Source organism: Rhamphochromis sp. 'chilingali' (genome assembly GCF_963969265.1).
Source record: "Rhamphochromis sp. 'chilingali' genome assembly, chromosome: 6".
Taxonomy (NCBI): Eukaryota; Metazoa; Chordata; class Actinopteri; order Cichliformes; family Cichlidae; genus Rhamphochromis; species Rhamphochromis sp. 'chilingali'.
In genome coordinates, this window is record NC_137933.1 from 26,826,910 (window position 1) to 26,849,671 (window position 22,762).

A 22,762-nucleotide genomic window follows, 5' to 3' on the forward strand; every position below is an offset into this window, starting at 1 on the left:
TCTAATAGCCTCTTTGACTTACACAGCAGCTGCTCTTGCCTTCTTAAGAGACTCACTTTACAGCTATTAAGATGTGTGTGTGCATATGTGTTTGTCAGAAAGAAAGACAGCCTGTTTTAGATATTCATGCACTCATTTTTTACAGTATGCTTGGTAAGCTACTGTTGCACTCTGGCCCTCAACAGAAAATCCTTGGGAAAAGTGATTGTTGATCTTTCAAGCTGTCAAAAAGGGAAAAAGAAAAACAAAGCAATGCAATTTGCTGACTGAGAAAGGCTAGTCTCTACAGTTTTGTAGTACATGACACCTATTTTGTTCTGCTATATACAGTAGCACTCAAGAATCACTTGACTGAAGCATGGGGCAGGTGCAGGAAACATTCAAGAGGGCAATCAAAAACAATTACTACCACTCTAGATTTCAATTATAAACATCTCTTCATGACGATCTTTGAGATGAGCTACTTCTCATATAGTAAATTACTGTTTGCGTAGCTGTGTGCATATATTGCTGTCATTTTTAGGACTACTTTTGATCAACAATTTGTGATGGAATTTGTGTAATTTTTTGTGTAACTCTTGCCTCTGTATGGGATCAGAGAGACCAGATATCCCTAATGTGGTGATCTCAGGCTACAACTACTAATTTGCTATATACATTTTCTGTTTAACTGCAGATAATCAAAACGATGTCTCCACCAAGTGCAACATCAAGAAGGAATATTTTAAAACCCATCCATCCATTCTCTTCCACTTCTCCTCAACAAGGTCACGGATGGCTGGAACCTATCCCTGCTACCAAAGTGTGAGAGGTGGGATAAACCCTGATCAGATCGCCAGTCTGACACAGACAGACAAACAATTATTCACACTCACATTTACACCAGTGGCAATTTAGAATCATCAATTAACCTAATCCTTCTAATTGTATTTCTTTGGACTGTAGGAGAAAGCCAGAATGTCCAGAGAGAACCCACACAAACATGGGGAGAACATGCAAACTCCACACAGAAAGGCCCCAGCGAGATGGTGGGGTCAAACTCAAGACCTTCTTAAGGCAACAGTGCAAACCACGTGCCACCATGCTGCCCATAATTTGAAATATGAAACATTAAAAGGTATTAAGGAACAGTTTATGGATGTGCAAATATGTATAAGCCATTTCCCTTTAATTTAAAGTAAAATTGAAGTAGAAAGGTGTCTGTGATAGACAGCAAGAGTCGTGTTAAAAGCTCCTTTCAAACCAGCACTGTACAAGTAAATACACATTTTAAATGATCTGTATTCCTGGTTTAAACATTTTGATAAAGATCACTTACTTGTATATGTAAGGTGGAAACCCTGATTAGTTCCAGAAGCATTGCTATTAAACTCCAGCCACAGGTGATTAGATGTACTATTGATGACACGACCCATCATGTCTTCACGAGTAAAATTACCAAGGAGGCGTGACGAACTGTTCTCTCCATCATATACCTGTCAATCAAAACAAAGGATTAGGATTTCAGGACATGAATAAAAACATGAGTGTTAGAAATAATGAGGCTGTCAGTGAACATAGGTGCACAGTGCACTCCTGGCTTGGTATGAAAAACCAAAAGGCAATGCATAATGTGGGAGGTAAAGTATAAAAGGCTTATTTTTTAGTTTAGCATCCAATCCATCCATTGCTTTGTGTCCTGTTTCCTTCTCTCTGGCCACCTACTCCAGCTTTTCTTGTGGGACACAGACGTATTCCCAAGCCAGCCAAGAAGCATAATCTCTCTGTCATGCCCTGGGTCTTCCTCTGGGTCTGCTCCTTGTAGGACCCAAAAAGCTTATGGCCATAGTTGAGGAAGGTAGATCAACCAGTAAACTGACAGCTTAGTTTCATGTTCAGATCTCTCTTCACCAAAGTAGGCAAGGACAGCATTCACTTGAGGTAGCAACTCCTTGTGAAACCATGGGTGGCACTCCACACTTTTCCAGCTTTTCTAATTCTCATTCCTACCACTTCCCACACAGCTGTAAACTGCCCCAGTTCAAGGTGAATGTCACTGCTGAATGCCACTGAAGCCAAAAGAGTCACATCACACACAAAAAGCAAAAAGGTGGTTCTCAGGTCACCAAACTAGAGACCTTGTGCACTTGCCTATCTCTAGAGATTCTGTCCACAAAAGTTATGAACGCAAACGATGACAAAGGGCAACCACAGTGAAGTCCAACTCCCACTGGAAATGAGTCTGTATTACGCTATTATAATGGTTGTACAAAGACTGGATGGCCTATAAAAACAGATCCTGAAGCAACCTCCCACAGGACACCCTGAGGGACAAGTTCGATCCCACACATAATCACACACACAAGGGTTGAGCAAACTCCTACACACCCTAGAATATCCTCATGGCCATAAGGAGTTTGTCCAATATTCAATGACCAGGACAAAAGTGGAATGCATGAGAGGTATGACACACTCTATTGTCCAGTACTCTGACATAGATCTGCTCAGGTGGGCCAATGACAGTGATCCTGCTAAAGTTAACCTCCTAGGACCTGGCGTCCACATATGTGGACATCACATTTTCGGTTGTCTAGACCAAAATACTACATTTTTCTTTACACGGGCCTGATATCCACTTATGAGGACATTATACTGCCACTGTTCTATCGAAATTTAAAGCGAAAGTCCTCATATGTGGATCTCATTTTTCTAAAAAACAAAACAAAACACGTAATTCTTGTTTTTTACATTCATCAGGTCCCAATCAGCCCAAATAGCAAAGAGAAATTAAAAATGCATGCCATGAATGAGTTTGGGTCTTAGGAGGTCAAAGCAAGTCACTTTTTAAAAAATAAAAAGGGAAACCAGCACCCCGGTGGGGCGATCCAGGACAGTCCAGGACATTTAAAAAATTGCTTATCTTATCTGACATTTTGTTTGCCACAATTAAAAGTGGCACAGTGAGCACATTGTATGAACCTACTTTCAATTTTGCTGTTTAATTCTTGTTCGTAACCTCTGGCAAACAGTAAATTTGAAAATCACTTTAAATTCAGTACTGGCAACGGGAATATTGTAGCCCTCAATGAAATATAAAAAGCTGGTTATTCACAGTAAAGGTTGTCTCAAGCTGTCATAAGTGTTCAAAAAGTGTATTTATATTTTGAAAAATTATCCCCCTTCATTTTACAGATGAAACCATTAAAAAGAAATAGAGCATTTTTTTCTCCATAAAAGCTAGAAGCCTCAGTATGCATATTTTTACTAATAACTAAACACACTGGTAAAGCCAAGTCAATGCCTGTGTTTATGTGTGACTTTATTTGATATGCGCATTAAAGGAGGGGAAAAATGAATAAGACTGAAAGCAAGTGAAGACAGGAGTTTTGGTTTACGGTGACACAAAAACGTCTCTCGTTTGTATTTTCTTTGTCGATCACTTACTCACCCTCCTTTTCGATATTCAAATATTACGAAAGCATTAGTGATGTTACCATTTTAGTCTGTGAAGGTTCTCAGTCATCCAGGTCATCGTAGTCAAAGGAGTTTGCAAGGAAAAGCGTCTGGACTTCTTTAAGTTGCTTGAAGACGTTTCACCTCTCATCTGAGAAGATTCTTCAGTTCTAAGGTCAAATGGTGGGGAGTCCCAGATTTAAACCTAGTGGGAGTAACCCCCCAAAGAGGGACAAAAGGACCCCCTGATGATCCTCTAATCACCTGAGCCAAGGTGTGAAAACGGGTGTGGGTCCCAATCAGCCAGAGTTTCGGGTGAGCTCACTGTGAAACCTGGCCCCACCTTATCATGCGAATTCCTGAGGTCAGATGGCCCAGGATGTGAGTGGGGGTTAAGGCGTCTGGGGAGGGAACTCAAAACTGGATTATAGATGGCAGACAGTTGGTGTCGTAAACCACCGCCTCTGTTCAAAGATGGTCGCTCACAGTGGACATAGATGGCTTCTTTCACTCCTCTTTCAAACCATCTGTCCTCTCTGTCCAAAATATGAACACTGGCATCCTCGAAAAAGTGTCCTTTATCCTTTAGATGCAGATGGACAGCTGAGTCTTGTCCTGTGGAGGTGGCTCTTCTATGTTGTGTCCCCACCATTTGACCTTAGAACTGAAGAAGCTTCTCGGATGAGAGGTGAAATGTCTTCAAGCAACTTAAAGAAGTCCAGACGCTTTTCTTTGTAAGCTCCTTTGGTTACCATTTCAGATTTCTTGCTGAACAGGGTCTCGTTTTAGTTTCCAACAATTCTGGTTTGCAATATATTCATTAACCTGTAATTGTGCACTCATAGAAGCAGCACAAACAAGAGGCAAAACAGCTGGAAGCAATTTATTTCGAATGAGCACATTGAAAGAAGTAGATACAGAGGGTGGAATAATGGCTGCCAAAAAACATCTTTATAACTTGGCAACACAAGAAAGTTGAGCAGAGTATTAGATTGAAGGGCTGTGCTGTGTATTTTACTTACTAAAGCCCCATTATTATGGTTTAAAAATACAGGTTTTCACCAAAACTAAAAATAAGAGGTACTTGTTATCACCAAAGTAAGTTTCTAAGCTAGCACTACATCCACAAAGTGAGCTAGTGACAAACAGAAGTTGCTTTTTTAAACAAGTTTTCATGTTTTATTGAAAATACTGTTTCCAACATTGTAAACATGTAGACAAAGAGGAGAACAGCCCTTAATTTGAAAATAATCTCTCTTGATTCATTTGAAACTATTGAAGGCAGTATTTGGTAGTGAAACTAGCTCACACAATGTGATATAAATATATTGTTCGTGCTTGGGTTGGTTATGCTTATATTTGGCAGACAGTGACATTTCTAAAGATTGCTAATGACAGGTCTGCAGGTCGCAGGAATGCCAAAGAAAATAGACGAAGGCAAGGTAATGTTCTATCTCAAGTCAGTACTGTCAGTCAGCAGAGACACCACCTGCTACAAACATGTACCTAGTTTATATTTGAGTACGTGGCCACTGGAAGCGCAGGTTGAAATTGCATCACAGTATCAGCAGCATTACTCCACTAAACTTCATTTTCTTTCCCATGTTCCCACCCCACAGCTTCCCTCTCAGTGTCCTCCAATTTTGCGTCGTTCCGTCTGCCTCTCTTGCTTTCTGCTTCAGTCTTTCTTTCTTTCTTTCTTTCTTTCTTTCTTTCTTTCTCTGTTTCAGTAAAACTCAGTATGGTTAATGAAAAGCCCTGCAGCTCATAAATCAACATGTCACCATCTGCCACCCCTCCTCTCTCTGTCTGTGTGACTCTTTCTCTCGTTCTCACTTGTTCTCTTACCACCTCTATTTTCATAACAATTCCTTCACACCCCGACTTTGTTTCCTTCTCACCCTCCCTCTTTTCTTCAGGCATGGGGGTAAATCTCAGTAAATGTGGTCAATCACGGTATTAGCTGATATTTTCAGGCAAATTGAGCTTGGTAAGCCTCTTCTTTAATAGTGCCAGGGCAAAAACTTAGCCAACAGCAAGAGAAATTGTAATGAGCTGCTTCATATATTACAGGAGAGTTTCGCCTCAAGCTGGCTGGAACTGTTAAACAAATGGTTTGTGTTCACAGTGTTCAGCTGCAGTAACAGGAATTAGCTCCATTACTGTTAGCCTGGGGAGTGGCGTGCTAATTGCTAGCCTAAGTGGCACTTTGGGGCTTTTTCTTTTTACTCATCCATTTTAGTTTTGCTGTATGCTTTCTGCTAATTTTGGGGGAAATTTATAATTAATACACTATGATCAGCCACAACATTAAAACCACCTAATTCTAATTTTACGTAGGTCTTGCTAAACTTCAGTGAAGGATCTCCAGCCCTTGGGACAAAAACATGGGATCTCTGGTGGTATCCTGTGGTGACCATATATATGCCTTTAGGGGAGGTTGCAGAGCAGGTCATCCTAATCGGAAGATTGGTGGTTTGATCCCTGGCTGTTCCAAATGTCCTAAGACTATGAATGTGTGTGTGAGATAGAAAGCACTTGAAGGAATGGGTGAATCAAGAGGTTCAACAAGTTATATAAAGTATTTCGAGTGCTCAGGTAGAGTAGAGTAGAGAAGCACGATATAAGAACCAGTCCATTTACCACTTCAGGACCGATATGGGCATTACAGTAAGTCTATAGTTCATGAGGTATTGTATATAGGTTACATCTAAGCAGTTTTTGGTGCAATATCCTATTTGTGAAGACCGTTGTCATCAAGGGGTGATATCTCCATGGGAGATGGATTTGTTCTGCAGTACCTATCTAGGGATTTTAGTTTGAATATAATACAACACAGGACCAAAAGTAAGAATTTAGTACAACAAAATTGAGTATTTTCAGTTATTTTGTCTGTAGAAACCTCTATTATTTTGGCAGTGCAGTTTCGGGTTTTATTAAGTCATTTGGACCACTTCTATTCTGCTGGGCTTCTGGATACTCCAAGTGATATTTTCAGCAAGTATTCTGGCTTTTCCACAGCTTCCATGGTGTCATCTATAAGTGCCAGCTACCTCTCGCTCTTTGTACTCACAGCTCCATAACTTTACACTTGAGCAATATTTATTACTGTGGTAAACCTGAGCAGATACTATAAAACGTGATGGATCTCAATGGGCCAAACAAGTGTTTTTTTGGGCTCATGTGACAAAATAAGACAGTATATATTCCCAGTATTCACATCAAGCTTTTTTATGCTAATAAGCAAAATTTAATCTTAACAATCAAGTATGTTTTTTCCCATCCATATCCAATCTCTGAGCTGTCACAGAAAACCTAAATCCTAGTGTCCTGTCTGAAGCTCAAGTCCATTTGTTTTTCAGTCTGATTGTGGAAGTAGTGTACCGAGGCAAGTATTTGTTGTGCTATAGCTCAATCTATACCTCATACATGCAGCTGCAACTGTGTTTCAGTGCACAGTTTAGTTTAGAATTATCTTGCTGAAAAAAAACAAACCCTTTCTAGAAAAAGCAGAGATCTGGAGAGCCACATATGTGCACTAATGCACCCCTATAGCATCAAAGAGGATGATTTTGAATGGAAAAGAAGCCAGATGGTTCGATGAGCCCGCTCCTTTTTAGCAAAGAGAAGATGCAGCATCTATATTATATAACTTGGAATTTTGATTCATCAGCCCACAGTACAGTTTTCAATGTTGCCTCAGTCCATCTTAAATGAGCTCGGGATCAGAGAGGGTAACGGCATTTGTTCGAAATGTTGTTTTTTTTCTTTACGCTGTATAATTTTAACTTGCATTTGCAGTTGCAGGAACAAACTGTGTTCACTGGCAATGAATTTCTGAGCCCATGCTGTGATTTTCACTGCAAAATCATGTCTCTTCCTAATGTTGCACCACCTGAGGCCTGGTGATTACAACTATTTAATACTGTTTTTCAGCCCTGTCCCCGGTGCACAGAGAATTATATTTTATATTGTAAATGATGTGCTCCAAAATATCTTCATAATTATATGCAGTGGGCCAGAAACATCCGGAATGATCCAGAACAGCCACAGAAATCCAAGTATCCAACATCCTGCCTGCACACTCTGCACATCCTTTTTAACTTCTCATCCCTGTCATTCTTCCCATTCCCGTGTTCCCAAACCAATTCTCTGTGAATAGCACGCATGGTCGTCGATTAATCGCTGTGACAACTGCATATCAGCAATCATAAGACATGATCATTTGACCAATCATGGCTCATTGTTATGCAATTGTATTAGTTTTGATTGTTATGCAACAGTGCTATTCATAAAGATGAAGAATCCTGCAGTCTACTGAGACTGTAGACGTCTACAAAAACGTTGCATCCAGAGGGTTTAAATGACAGTAAAACCAGGTGAGGCTGGCATGCAGTAATGTGTGGTGCAGTTTTATAACAATGCACTGTGTTGGACTGATGCAGGGCAAATTGTGGTATCTATGGGTATTGCTAGGTTATGCAGCAGAAAAGGTGGTAAATGCATATAAATGCATTCAGTTCAGCATTCAATACAATCCACCCCTCACAACTCATCAGGAAACTGACAGACCTGGGTATCAGTTCCCTCATCTGCAAATGGTTACTGGACTTCCTGACCAACCGCCCCCAACATGTCCGGCTGGATAACCGCTGCTCATCTACCATCACAATGAACACCGGTGTACCACAAGGCTGTGTGATGAGCCCTTTCCTCTACTCCCTCTTCACCCACGACTGCAGACCTGCTGATGGTTCCAACACCATCATTAAGTTTGCAGATGACACCACGGTGATTGGCCTCATCAGTGACAACGATGAGGCCGCCTACAGGGAGGAGGTGGATCGTCTGGCTGAGTGGTGCGACAGAAACAACCTGCTGCTTAACACCAAGAAGACCAAGGAGCTCATCGTGGACTACAGGAGGAATGCTGACCCACATCCACCCATCCACATTAAGGGGACGGCTGTGGAGCGTGTGAGCAGCTTCAAGTTCCTGGGAGTCCACATCTCCGAGGATCTCACCTGGACGACCAACTGCTCCAAGCTGGTCAAGAAGGCTCACCAGCGCCTCTTCTTCTTGAGGACTCTGAGGAAGAACCACCTGTCCTCAGACATCCTGGTGAACTTCTATCGCTGCACCATCGAGAGCATCCTGACCAACTGTATAACAGTCTGGTACGGGAACTGCTCTGCCTCGGACCGGAAGGCGTTGCAGAGGGTCGTGAAAACTGCCCAGCGCATCGCCGGAGCACCACTTCCTGCCATAAAAGACATCTACAGGAAGCGGTGTCTGAAAAGGGCTGGGAAAATCATCAAAGACCCCAGTCACCCATCACATGGACTCTTCACCCTCCTGCCCTCTGGGAGGCGCTACAGGAGCCTCCGGACTAAGACCACCAGGTACCGGAACAGCTTCTTCCCCACAGCTGTCAGACTCCTGAACTCTGCCTCCTGACATCTGACCCACGTTAAACTCATGGACTGAACATACACACACCCACAATGGACAACTGTACCCTCAAACACAATAATAACATGGACTGAACCACCACTCACAACCACTAGCACTTTATATAGCCTCTGTAGAAACTATCTACACCCTCACTTATCTTAACTGCACTACTGTATAGCTCTGTGTAAATAATCATTCTGTACATTCGATAATCTTTAATCCTACAACTGTTTACAACTTGCATAGTTCCCATTTCTGTATAGCTGTATATCCCAGATTCTGTAATGTTATTTATTTCATATTCTGTATAGTTTTTCATATTTATATTCATATCCTGTACATAGCTTGTACTCACTACAGCCTGTACATACTTATAGTTATAGAATATTCACAACATACTTCATACCGTGTACATTATAACATACCATAATAGACCCATTTCTGTAATATACTCACATATCTATATTATTGCTAATATATATTGTAATATATCTATATCACTAAAGCACTTCTGGATGGATGCAAACTGCATTTCGTTGCCCTGTACCTGTGCATGTGCAATGACAATAAAGTTGAATTCTATTCTATTCTATTCTATATATTTCAAGGGGAAAAGCATTTAAAACCTTATTAGTTTAAAAGTCTGCAAACTTTTAAATGATTTTGATTAGGTTTGATGGGATATTTTGTACATGCAATTTTTATTTCCTGTTGACAATTAGATTTCCTTTATCTCCTTTTTCTGAATATACAGGGAATATTTAGGCGTTTGCGTGTCTGTTAACCATCTTGGCGTCACTTTCCTTTTGTTAAAAGGATTTTTACTTTTTTCAAACACATCCCACTGGGAACAGTTCCAGCTTTTACAATGACGTTAAGCCTCTCTAAAAGTCAGGAAGAACCCTGCTAATACAATCTAACTACAGACAGGCTCAGCCAATGCTCTAGGCCTAAGACTGATAATACACTCTAACCACATACTGGCTTAACCATGCCCTCAGGCCTAATACTGCTAAGAGACATTGTGAATAAAAACAGTTTTAGACGATGTCTGTAGGACAGCGCTAAGACTGTAAAATAGCTTGCACAATTGCCAACGGGGCATGTACCAGAGCGAGACTTATGAGGATATATGCGCATCAGAAATATCTGTAATTCTCTGTGCAGATGGGAATTTTTTAACATCAAGTTTATAACAAAAAAAATTTCTTGACTAAAAAAACCCCCAAAAAACTCCACATTTTAAATACACTAAAGATCAATGTACCTCTTTCAGTGTCTTAGAAAAAAAGTTCAAGGAGTTTAGATTTTTTTTACTAAATACAAATAAATATATTGTCAAAAAACAAACAAACAAACATTTCTTTGTCCAAAATAAAGGCTGAACGTGAACTCTGTGGTTTATTACATGTTAATGTTATCCTTGAAGTTGGAAGTTTTAACTTGGGAGTCTATGGGCACTGACTTAGTGGCCTTTAGTAGATGTCAATTATTTGGCACTTCACCAGTTTGCTTTTTGAATAATGCAAAAGGGAATACAACAAAGAAACAGCAAAAAAACTAAAGAAAGAAAGATATTGAAAAGTAAACACTAAACCATGCAGGAGGTGATCATCCAAAATAAAAATAGCTAGCAACACAACAATAAAGCTTGAAACTGGGGTAAAACGTCTCTCTTCTATTGTACAAATTGTGTCAAATAGCTATTCATTTTATTGATGGTACCCCCATAATATGAGTAATGAAAGTGCAAAAAAGCCAACCTTCAAACACAATAATAATTGTACACTGTAGTGGATTCATTAGAGGGTTAATAGAGGAAGAATTGATCCTTCTGTGCCTCTGCTTCCAAAGCATTCCTTCAGCATGGATGACTACAGCAGGAGCACCATCAGCACTAATAGGGAAGATGGTTAATAACCCCCTGCAGGGATGTTATTGCTTCTTGCAACAATGTTTAACACATCTAAAAGGTAGGTCTACCTTGACAATACTATTTAACTACATAGCAGGTAAGCCAAGAAACCAGAGACCCTAATGTTATTCACTCTTCTCCTTTTCCTGGACTTGCACATCTCATATAATTAAAGGACAAACATTCCCTGACACATTAATTAGACCAGATGTTCATGGCTAGAACAAAAGCTTTGACACATTATTTCATAGAGTATTCATGCTAGCATCTAGAGCTCAGCAAGCCAAACACGTAATGATTGTTCAAGCAAAGTCAAAGTACATACAGCTTTGCATTTTGACAGCATTTGATAGTATAATCCTGTATGTATTTTGTCTGTCTGTGTGTGTGTGCGTGTGTGTGTGTCAGAGAGAGAGAGAGAGAGAGAGTCAGTAAATAAATTATACACTTTAGGACTAATTGGTGAAATTTGTCGTTTTTGCATGCATATCTGTGTGTATGTGAGGGTACACACCTTGAGATAATCTCCATCTTGCAATGAGAAGCTCTCAGCTTTCAGCCTGATTCCTTTGCCCTTTTCAGTAGTAATGCGGTAGATGCACTCATGGTTGTTATTGTAGTTGGAGGGGAAATTTGGAGAAAGGAGAACACCTTCTGGTCCCAGTGAGGAGGCCCCACACTCAGCTGTTGCGAGGCAGTAGAGGAGAAGTTACAAAATGAGAACACTTCTATCTAATTATCTCTGAATAGCAGGCTTGGGTTATAATTTATTTAAATGAAAAAAAAAACATTCTGCATGACGTGGAGAGAGCATGGCGCATATTAAGTAGCGCCACAAACTTTTTTTCAACTCGGCAGAGACAATGCAAAAGTCTATTAAAAAACAGTGGAAAAGTCTTGAGCCACCGCTCTTATGTTTCTCTAGAAAAATGAGAAATAGGTGAAGTGATGCAAACATAAATGGAAATATAGCAATATGGTATAAAAGGCAAAAACAGAGTTTGCACCGTTCTAAAGAGCTTGAATGTCAATATTCAGTTTGACTACCCTATTTTTTTAACACAGCCTGAACTCTCTCGTAATTTCTTTAAGTAGTCTTCAGAAAGAGTTGAAAGCTTCTTGAAGATTCATTTTTCTGTCAAGATTATCCCAGTAATCTCAACGTTGGGATTCTGCAGAAGAATTCATATCTGATAGTGTCCCACTGCGTGGTTTTCTATCCATGCTTTTACTGCATTAGCAGTATGTTTGGGATCACTGTTATGCTGAAAAATGAAGCCGTTGCTAATCAGACCTCTTCCAGATGGTACTGCCTGGTGGATCATTTTTAGATGGTACTTTTATGCGTTCATAATACCATCAGTTTTGACAAGATCCCCCAAAATAAAAAGCTTAACTGCCTCCCCGATCCATGACAGAGCCTCCACTGTGTGTTACAGACGGCTGTAGACACTCACTGTTGTACCTCTCTCCTGACCTCCTCTGTACATAAAGATCGATGATGATCTGAACCAAGAATGTAAAAATTGCCTCTGGTTTCCAGTCCAGTTCATGTGTAGCTTAGCATACATCAGCCTTCACTTGGTGTTTCCCTTCTGTAAGAATGGCTTCGTCACTGCCACCTTTTTCAGTGAGGCCACTTCTGATTAGGTTTCATTGAACTATAGGGCCAGATGCATCTCGCAGGTCCTGTGCCAGGTTCTTTGCTAGATGTTTTCCTGTTTCTTCAGAAGATGGCTCTCAGTTATTGTTCATCTTCGGTAGGTAATCTTTTACAGAGATGGGCAGTAAGTAATCGTATTAAAGTAACGTATTACAGTAACGCGTTACTGTAATACGATTACTTTTTTCAAGTAACGAGTAATGTAAGGGTTACTAAAACCCTGATTTTTTTTGCGAGTGTCTCATGACAGTGACGTAAGCGACCCAGATAGCAAGGAGACATTGAACAGATGTTGATTTTCCATCTGAACCATCAGAATCGTCAGGATTGAAATGTCAACACAAAACCAATGTTGAAACAACATTGAAATACTGATGAAACCTGACACTGACATTGAAATAACATTGATTCACTGTTGTTCTGTCATCGTTGATTGTTGATCTATTTATAGTTGACAAGGTGACAACAATCACGTTGAAAAATCATCAATTTATGGTTGAGCGGGAAATTAAAGCTGCTACCACTTGGACTATTCCGCAGCACCCCTATCACATTGGTACGTCCCTCCAGGTAACCATTGTCTTGTACAGTAGAGCGGGACATTCGATTTACTCTCAGCGGAATTGACCGGAGAAGGCATCAGTTCATGCACTGCACTGGCCTGCACCACGATTAGTATAAGGTAAGAATGAATGACTTTTGTTCTATTCGTTATTTCCATGGTTGCATTTGAATAACAGTAAAAAAAAACCAAAAACTTGTTAATGTAAAGTTTCGGATAAAATGTGGGAGCCCGAAATTGTGTCTACTTTCATCTTACAATCCGGCAACAAATAAATTGCACTGCGAACAAAGTCTATCAACAAAGAAAACATTTTCGTTTCATACTTTTCCGTTATATTCCCCTACAAAGCTAGCTTTAAGGCTTCGAGGGTTCCTTTGTTCTTGCCGTCGCCTCGGCGCTTGACCCAGACTTTCGCTCTGTAGTTGCTTTTTAGCATAGTACTACAAAAAATTGTAAATCTGTGATGTATGATTGATAAACGTAAAGGTAACTGTATAAATGTGTTCAATGACTTTGTTACTTTTAATGATTGGAGAGCACCCGCTTCGATTCGCACTCAATTCAAACTCTACGCTGCACGCTCACCTACCTTGCGTTTGCACCTTTTGTCCACACGTAAACTGCGTTTTCATCAACTGAAAACTGAGATTTTTAAAGACGCCTGACAGGGCGGATATTTTCGAAAACTCCGTTTTAGCATTTACGTGTGGACGAGGAAGACGGAGAAAACGCAGCGTCAAAGGTGTGCGCCTATTTTGATGCCACACTGTGCGCCAAGTTTTTGTCTCGGTGCCATGAATTCCTACAATGGCAGACTTAGACAAAATACTGTTAATTTTATTATCTTCAGTGTTTAAATGCTTACATATACACACGCAGTTGTATGTTAAAAAAAAAAGAGTTTGTTTTATCGGGTTTGCTTGTAATTGTTGCCTATATACATTTTAAGCTATTATTTATTATTTAGTTCAATCAATAGATCAAGTTTTGTAGTGACTATGAAATATATTGTAATTATCTGTTTCCTGTTTATCCTAGACAGGGCAAAAAAGGACTCCAAATTTTAAAAAAAGATAAAAATGAAAGACTGGTGCATTGTGCAGTTCAGCACTGGTGGTACAGAAATAGTCCCTAGTTCATGGATAAATGGGGAGAAATTGTCATGGCCTCCATATCCTCCGTGAGACACATTCAGGATCCACGCCGCAGTAAAGAGGAGAGTTCATCCTGGTGCAACATGGCTCACCTATGCACCAGTCCGACTTCTAATAAGCCATGGTGGGTATCAACTGGATTGGTGTTGTATAAATGTAACAATAACAAGTTTTTCGTGTCCTAATTTATGTCTGGCCACACATTGTGTTTGTACTTCCAGACACATTTCACGAAGCAGAACACTGTGATACGTCTGACCTTCAGTCCGAAGCTGAAACTCAGACCAGTCATAAAAGAAAGCACAAGTAAAACTTTTTTTATTTCACAAACATATCTTTGATTGCTAAGAATTTATGATCTTGTCTTTTATACATATCTGTGGTGCTTGCATACTGCAATATCACCACATAATATAGTCCAAAAAGTGGAAGCTTGTAAACTTTTTATAGATGCAAAGCCGTGTACACTTGTGCACTTCAAAAATTCCTTGTATACTGTACCTTCTTGCACATCTCCGTTTCCTGTGTGTGTTGTTATAAATCAAACTGTAACTTTAGGAAATAATATTCCAAAAGCACATTTGTAATTACTTATGACCGTTTTCAACTTTTTTTCTTTAGACCAAATCCCCTGTACACATATAGTGACTCAGAGGATGAGCAGCCCACAAAAAAACGGTTTCCCCAGCCCCCTCGAGTGAAAATACCAGGTAATAAAATACTGTCTGGTGTCTTTGTACATATCTGTGTGTGACACAAGGAAACTTTTGACAAGTTGTCTGTATTCTTAGATACTTAAAAAAATTTATCTTTTTCTGTCAGACCTGACGAGAGCTGTTAACGAACTCCGTGAGGAGGTCAGAGCCATCCGCAATACCGGCTGCAATGAATCGGTAGATGCTGGGGTACTGCCTCTGGATTTGCCCTTGCACAACATTGAGGAGCTAAACAATGCACAGGCAGCTCTTCAATCACAAGAGGCAAATAAGGCAATGGTAAGTATATAAAGGTTATGTACACTTTGTAACTATAAAGTGTAATAGCTGTCAGATGTGATTTAAATACATAACAACGGCCTGTTGATTAAACACACAAGCACTTGCATACACATTAAAGACATGAGACACGCTAATTCCATCTCTTAAAATGTGTCTATAGGTGAGACGCTTTGCCTTGATTGGAGGGACCACACTGGAGGTGCGAGTACGCCGTGTAATGGCTTATGCCATCACAAATGAGCTGGCCTCGGTACTAAACTGGGCAGGGAAAAAAACCAAGGACCAGACAAAGCAAAAAAGGGCATTTAAAGATACAGCGCTCTGCAGATGCATATTTGGTAAGTTTTACTGTTTTTTTCCTATATTACTTTGTCCTTCTTAATAACAAGACTTTCATGTCCGGTTAATCTGGAGATGGAGTCTTTGGTCTTTGGCTTGTTTAGTCCTCGGGTTGTAGTTTGTACAGCTCGAGGACCCCATGTTTATTTTGTTTTAAAGACAGTTAACAAGAGCTTATTCATGTGCTCTAATTCACTTTTTTTGTTTGTGTGTGTGTGTGTGTGTGTATTTTTGTCCTAGATGGCCTGACGCAGCAGTTAGGGGCAAACTCTATGTCCGAGTTTGTCTTTGCACAAGCAGTGCAGAAATGGCTCCGATACGCCCCAGATCGTTTGGGTGGTGCAGGACGCACATCATGCATCCCCATCCCAGAGTAAAAATTACAAACTTCTGTGAAACATATAAATGTAAATAGGAAACTGTCTTTTAATAAAGTATTTAGCAAACGAAACATGCCTATTGACCTTTTTTTGTTTAGTTTTTTCTCTGTTACATCACATGCAATGCTTATTTTAGGATATTAATATTGACATGATACATTGTGAGACATTTGGGTTTTTTTTTTAAAGGGTGTCCAATTTGAGGAATAAGTACAATTATGTGTTTAAGGTGGTTTAAGTATTGATGGAAACATGCAGTAGTTTAGTATTGGTTAAAATACCTATAAAGAAAGGTAGATTTCCAGTCATTATTTAACTGTTGTTTTAATAAAAAGCAACTGTGCGAAAGAGGTGGAAAATCAACACCATAGCTCAACAGTGTTTCAATATCAGAATCTGACATTGTTTCAATGTCAACAGTATTAGAAAATATAACGTTGAATCAATGTCAGGTTTCAACATTGATTCAACATCAAAACCTGACGTTGTTTCAACGTTAAAAAAGGGTGCAAGAGTGACGTTAGGTCAACGTCACACTTCAACGTTGATTCAATGACATCACCTGATATTGACTCAACATTGTTTCAATGTTTCCTTGCTATCTGGGGAGTGCCACGTTCGTGACAACAGCTGTGTGCAGATCAACAATGGACAATATATCGAGTGCGAGTATGAGCGTGCAGCGTTTAAAGCCTGGAAGTACTGACCTTACTTTGAGTTTGATTCCGTAAAAAGTGACGAAAACATTAGCGTCCACTGTTCACTGCGTTGGAAGAAAACTTCTTTTTACAGCGAAAAACCCCCAAAACTTCTGAGCAAACACTGAGTGCGCTACAACGGAACGTGAAATTCACAGAGAAACTCGTGGATTCTTCCACTGACTGCTGCGGCACACCTGCAACAGGGCAAACCTCCGCCTGCTATACAGGTGAAAATAGAGCAACAGGACCGCTGAGTCTTTGATATTTTCTGCTGTGTTTCACTTGCATTTATTTGAAAGACTGAGTGTAAACACAAAATAATATTTTATTTTATGTGCTGGAATGTGCAGAAAATAGGTTTAAACGTTAAACAAATTTCTTCCAGTCAGAGAATGTTGCATATAATTTATTTTTTGCTTGATGCATAAAGTTAAAATATTAAAACTAATAAAACAAGTTTTAAAAAGAGACTTTTCCATTTGATTACATTTTGTATGATGGATTATGCAGAAAAAGTAGAATTGGGCTGAAAGATCTATCGCTTTATCACCTATTCAGGTTGTAAATCGTGTTTTAAAAAAGTAACTAAGTAACTAAGTAATTAATTACTTTTGAAAATAAGTATTCAGTAAAGTAACGGGATTACTTTTTTGGGGAAGTAATCAGTAATTAGTTACTGATTACTTTTTTCAAGTAACTTGACCAACACTGATCTTTTATACCTACCACTTCCTCTTTTTTCTTCCACTTGTCCAGTTTCCTCAAATTTCTTAAGGGCACACCATGCTGAGATAAGCAACGTTAACAGCTGATAACTCTTTGGTACTCACTTTGTTGGTGCAGAAATACTATTTTATGCCTGTTAAACTGTGCTATCATTGATAATGTTTGTAGTTCCAGCTAAAAGGGGGGGGATTATATGCATTTACAACACACTGCTAGTCACAAAATGCCTGAAGAGACTATTATGTTTAGACACAATACTGGTTCATTCTTTAGGTTAGGGCCCTTTTTTATTCTTGAATGAGTCATATGTCAGATTAACAAACTAAAAACATTGCCCTGAAAATGGTCAGGTGTAAGGACTGGACTGAAAATGAGAGACAAAGCAGCCAATGTTGAAACATTTGAAAGACCTTCAGAAAGCCGGGACAACTACTGTTCAAGTCCAAAAAAAAAAAAACCCTGCAAAAATATAAAGAAATGACTGCTGGCTCAAGGCTCTTGCACTGTACTGCAGTTCAAAAAGCATTGTCTGAAATATGCTACAAAAACAACAAAATAACTTGAAAATAAACGACAAAACATTGATAAAAGGGCAGAAAAACAAAACAACACACAAAAAAACCCTGTAAACAATAAGGCTGGATAAGTATGTCGGAGAAGTCCTTCATGAAATTATACAGAATGATCTAGCAGGTGCCGTGCCTATCAAAGTTTAGGAATTCATATAAACTGGTACTTTGTACAAATAGTGTTTTGTCATATGCAAATGAGGAGGAGATAAAAGAAGAGAGCCGAGCAGGCTTTTAACTCCCACTGAAGAGGACCACCACTACTTAGAAGAAAAAAAGAGGAAATGGGAGTAATGAGACAGACGAGAGAGGGTGGTTTGAAACAATATAAAACACACTAAAAAAAGACGCAGTGTTTATCAAATCTGAAGAAATTTGAAATTCAAAACAACATTTCTGTAAATGTTCTGTCGTGTCTAAAGCAGATTAAGGTAGGAGGTAAGGAGCATAAATAAAGGAGAGTCACAGCAATTCTTCAGAAATTCCTTTTAAAGTGAAAAGAGTACAATAGAGTGGGAGTAAGAGAACAGAGCCTCGAGAAGAGGGGCAGGAAAGGGATAAAGAGAGAATTGGAAGGGGAAGAAAAGAAGAAGAGATAGCAGATGAACCAAGACAGACAAGCCTGAAAATGCTCAGAAAGAAATTAGAAAAGGGAAAAGGGGAGTAACAAAAGGCACGGTATTAACACTTTTCATATAGCGCCTAATGCCCCAATTATCTATCAAAGGACTGTCAAAATATAGAGGAAGAGAAGGAGAAACAGAAATTTAGACAGAGACAGAGCGCTAAAGAGAGGAACATTTAGAAGGAACGAAAGGGGATGAAACTAGTGCACATTGCCAGCTGCTCTTGCTTAGTTTCCTCTTAGTCAGGCTTGATCTCTTGACAGATAATGCTATTATAGCATTTTCAGTCTGCTCTTTCTGGGCTTCAAAATTACCAGCAACCACCAGTCAGACTCGCAAATTACCACCAGGATCCAAGAAAACATTGATACGCATCAAACGCTAAGAAGTTACAACGTGCAAACAGCAAAATTCTAGCAAATAAAACTAACATTTAACAAGTCGATTATTGTTACGTTAGCAATACAGTAATACTGTTGAATTAGAACAATGCTCCAGGTTTATTCATATGGCCAAGAATTTACTTTAAAAGTTTTGTTTTATTTGCCACCTGCCAGTTGTTTTCATAGAAGAGATAACATCTTCAACATTATATTTTTTAGTTTAATATTACATAAAAAATAGTCTGAATGTAAAAAGAGCATCTCTAATGTCATCCTGTTTAACCTAATAGCACCCTGTTGGTGCAATAACACTAGCAAAATGAATTTGTTAAAAATGACTGTGTAATGAGAGAATAAAGGAATTTTATTTTTTTAATTTACATTTTTTAAGAACACCAAAATTTTTTTTTAAATAACAATACTTTTTTTTTTTTTTTTTTTTTAAGTTTGCAAATATATTCACAACCTCAGAAAGTCCAGTTTGACTCCTGCTAGCAATGGAAATGTTTTTCAAATGAAGAAATAATCTACCATGATTTCTGTTTTGCATGCTGTGGCTATCAATTTATATTTCTGGCAAATCAGTCAACCTAAGCGCTGACATCTTACCTATACATCGTGGTAGCGTGTTGCTCCAGACTCGCCTGCCTCCTCCCAGGCAAGTGATCTTGCTCTCTCCCTCAAGTCGGTAGCCAGGGAAGCAAGAAAAGTTCAATGAATCACCAACTTGAAAGCTGAGTCCCATTCTCCTGCTGGATGCTGGTACACCAGGATCCTCACATGGCTCCAAGTCATACTCTGTAGAGACAAATTGTCATGAGTCAGCATAAAAAGAAAGAAGGTATTAATTAATAAGAAGTGTGCAAAAATTGGTATATTAGCCAACACTAGAAAGAAATGCATTAACACTACATGTAAGCATTTGGAGCTGTGTCACTTAAGAGTCATAAAGACTCATTTTAAATTCCCCAGAATAATTTAAATACTTAAAGATTAATTTATTAAACTGTCATTAGCTTAAATTACAAGCATGTTAAAAAGGACACATTTGATTTAGTTTTCCCTGCTTCATCTCATTATGAAAACATATGCAGCAGTCTCATCTAAGACTGCTTCATCCACTGAGATAGGAAGCTCTGTAATCTGTAGTGCCAAATAGGTTTGAAATACTTAAGAAAACTGTCAAAAATTAGTGTATCATGTATCAGGTCCCAAATAAAAGCGTTTAAATGTAAGTGCAGCACTTAACCAGATGTACTGCATATCTGCCAAAATAACCAGTTAGGTTTAATAATGCATAAAACCCATTTTTCATCGCATATTAAAAAGTTACTTGAGCAGGTGAAACACTGTATCTAACAATTTGGTTTATTAGTTTGAAAATTTCAACAGTCTGCCATTAAAGAAAAGTCAGTGAATTTGTTATTTATTTATTTATTTTTTGGTAAGGGATCATCATACAGTCACTAACAGGCCAACTTAATAAGCCTTGTAATTTGCTTTAAAATGAATTTTAGCCAATGCAATGCTAAAAAAGAAGTAAAAAAATTGTGTTCAGGTGTTCTTACCTGAGAAAGTGATATTAAATCCTTCGTAACTCATGGAAAAATCTGAAATAAACCGTAGCTGAGCGCTGAAGTTCCCATAGAGTCCGGCTTTAACACTAGGAGGCAGCACGGAGCCAGTGAGTCGAGCTACCGGAACCTGAAAATTGCCATCCTCTGTGATTGACAAGTAGTCATGGTTCTCTTCCAGATGGAAAGTGTGGAAAACCAAATGGACTCCTGAAAGAACAGATGGCAAAATGGATAGATGGATGAAAGGATAGATGAATGCAAGAATGGATGGATAGGCATGCAGTGTAAGATAGACAGTTACAGATATGCAAAGCATACACTCTATCAGGCAATATATATAAGCAATAGTCTAAGCCACTGTACATGAGATTCTTATCCATCATCCAGTACCATCAGTGAGGAATATGCTCTGTCCCAAATCCATCTTGCATAATGTGTAAGTCATATAAAACTATCTGCAGTGACAAGAAAACCATAGAACCCCCACAGCGCTCTGATCTCAACATCTCTGAGTCAGTCTGGCATTACATGAAGAGGCATTACATGAACATAGTGAGAGGGCTGTGGCAAGTTGTCTAAGAGAACTATTTTTTACACTTGAAAAATTGTCCAAGTGTACACTGGAGAATTTGTGGCAAAGAGCAGCCACATTTCATTGCCTAACACATTTTTCCATATTATTAAAATATGAAAAAATACATAATTTAACATGTTATAACCAGTGATTGACATTTCCATTACATTTGAGCATTCTTACCTTTTCCATGGGACACTTCTATAGTCCAGGTGCAGTTAAGAGAATTGGGGTAGAAGTCAGGAAAGCCAGGAGACAGAATTGTTCCCGTTTTACCATAAACATAACCTCCACAAAGAGCTGAAAATGTGACAGACAGAGAAGATTGGAACACAGCTGGATATTTTCTTTTATTCAAAAAACTAAAAATGTACACGTCTTCAGTACCGTTAAGAGGTCGCCACCAGTGATCGGTGTAATGAGTTCCAAAGTAACATGTTACTATTGTCACATTACATTTTTCAGTAACACAAGAAAGTATTGCATTATTGTACTTAATTCAGTAATCATGTTATAGTTCAATTATGTAGTTACTTGTATTACAAAGGGTCTTTAGTTGACTGCATAATGGCGAACATGCCTTTCCCTTCCAGGGAGGAGGAAAATGGTGGGGTGCTCTACAACTTTTGAGAAGCGACAATATGGACACTACATTTGTTTTTATTGCACGCAGGACAATAGCACAATGGTAAAGTGAAAACTGCGTCCAAGACAGAAACATAATGCTGCTAACACAGCTTGGCTCATTACAAGTATGTGAAAAGTGACAGCATGCTTTGACAAAGCTAGTGAAGAACCCAGAGGGATGTTAAAAGCCTAGCCCAGCAGCCAGAGCCTGATCTTTAACAGTGTTAAAAAAAAGCAGTGATGATGAATCGGGCTTCTAGCGTTGTAGCATCCATTTCTACATGTTAGAGTAGAATCAGTGTGGAAAACATTTTGAAATCTCTTAGAGTTGGTTTTCAACTTTGCTTTTTGTTCAAACTTAGCAACACTAAAATAAAGACTATAGTGATGCTTTCGTTATTTCAGATTGGAACCAGGCTGCAGGAGAGGGGGCTGAGGTAGATATTCTTAACCGGTAACTATGTGACAATACATTTTAGGTCATGACACAAAATTAATGTGATTAATTACTTTCACCATGGATAACTAAGTAAGTACAGTATTACATTATTATCTTTTAAAAAAGAAACCAGCATTTCTAATAGATTACTTATTTTTTGAGTAACGATCCCAACTCTGCTCACCACCTACTGGCAGATTAATATAAATTCTTTATTAAATTCCTGGGACCTTGGCTTTTTCCCCCCCAGCCTGCAGAAAATCCCCCCTGAATTTGGTGTAGTTAGCATGGTGTTAAATTCAGGCCTGTACTGAAGACTTACTCTATGATTACATAAGAAGAAAGATTAATGTACAGTAGAACAACGTATAATAAAGAATAAAGATCTTAAGATGTTAGTCATACATAACTCTAATACCAAAACCTGGTGTCTCAGGTCTTGTATGTAAATCGACCTGTTATGCGTGCAAACATTCTACTGTATAGTATGAGCAGTGAGCAATGAGCAGTGCTGATTTCAGCAAACACCCTTTGTGTTAGAAAAGCTTTTGCAAAGAGATTTTGCAAAGTGAACGAAACAAAGGTTAAAGATGAGCTTACTGCAGAAACAAAAGGACAAAAGGAAAGAGCAGGGAGAATG

The 22,762-nt window shown here is 38.9% G+C and overlaps 1 protein-coding gene and 2 long non-coding RNA genes across 3 annotated transcripts in view; 2 read left to right on the top strand and 1 right to left on the bottom strand.

Annotated features, from left to right (window-relative positions):
• LOC308398016 overlaps window positions 1-1,297 on the top strand; it is a 30,924-nt gene extending 29,627 nt beyond the window's left edge. Inside the window, exons 2-3 of the long non-coding RNA XR_013971886.1 lie at window positions 677-811; window positions 946-1,297. This is a non-coding gene — a long non-coding RNA (uncharacterized lncRNA). The remainder of the gene's footprint in view (window positions 1-676; window positions 812-945) is intronic.
• LOC308398014 (CUB and sushi domain-containing protein 1-like) overlaps window positions 1-22,762 on the bottom strand; it is a gene marked incomplete at its 5' end in the record, with an annotated part of 495,403 nt that overhangs the window by 110,601 nt on the left and 362,040 nt on the right. The window contains 5 exons of the mRNA XM_080884378.1: window positions 1,319-1,475; window positions 11,316-11,485; window positions 19,515-19,703; window positions 20,474-20,689; window positions 21,240-21,356. Coding sequence (XP_080740504.1) covers window positions 1,319-1,475; window positions 11,316-11,485; window positions 19,515-19,703; window positions 20,474-20,689; window positions 21,240-21,356 — 849 coding nt within the window. The remainder of the gene's footprint in view (window positions 1-1,318; window positions 1,476-11,315; window positions 11,486-19,514; window positions 19,704-20,473; window positions 20,690-21,239; window positions 21,357-22,762) is intronic.
• LOC308398015 lies at window positions 12,742-14,427 on the top strand. The gene is made up of 3 exons (XR_013971885.1): window positions 12,742-13,146; window positions 14,068-14,307; window positions 14,405-14,427. It is a non-coding gene; the product is annotated as an uncharacterized lncRNA (long non-coding RNA).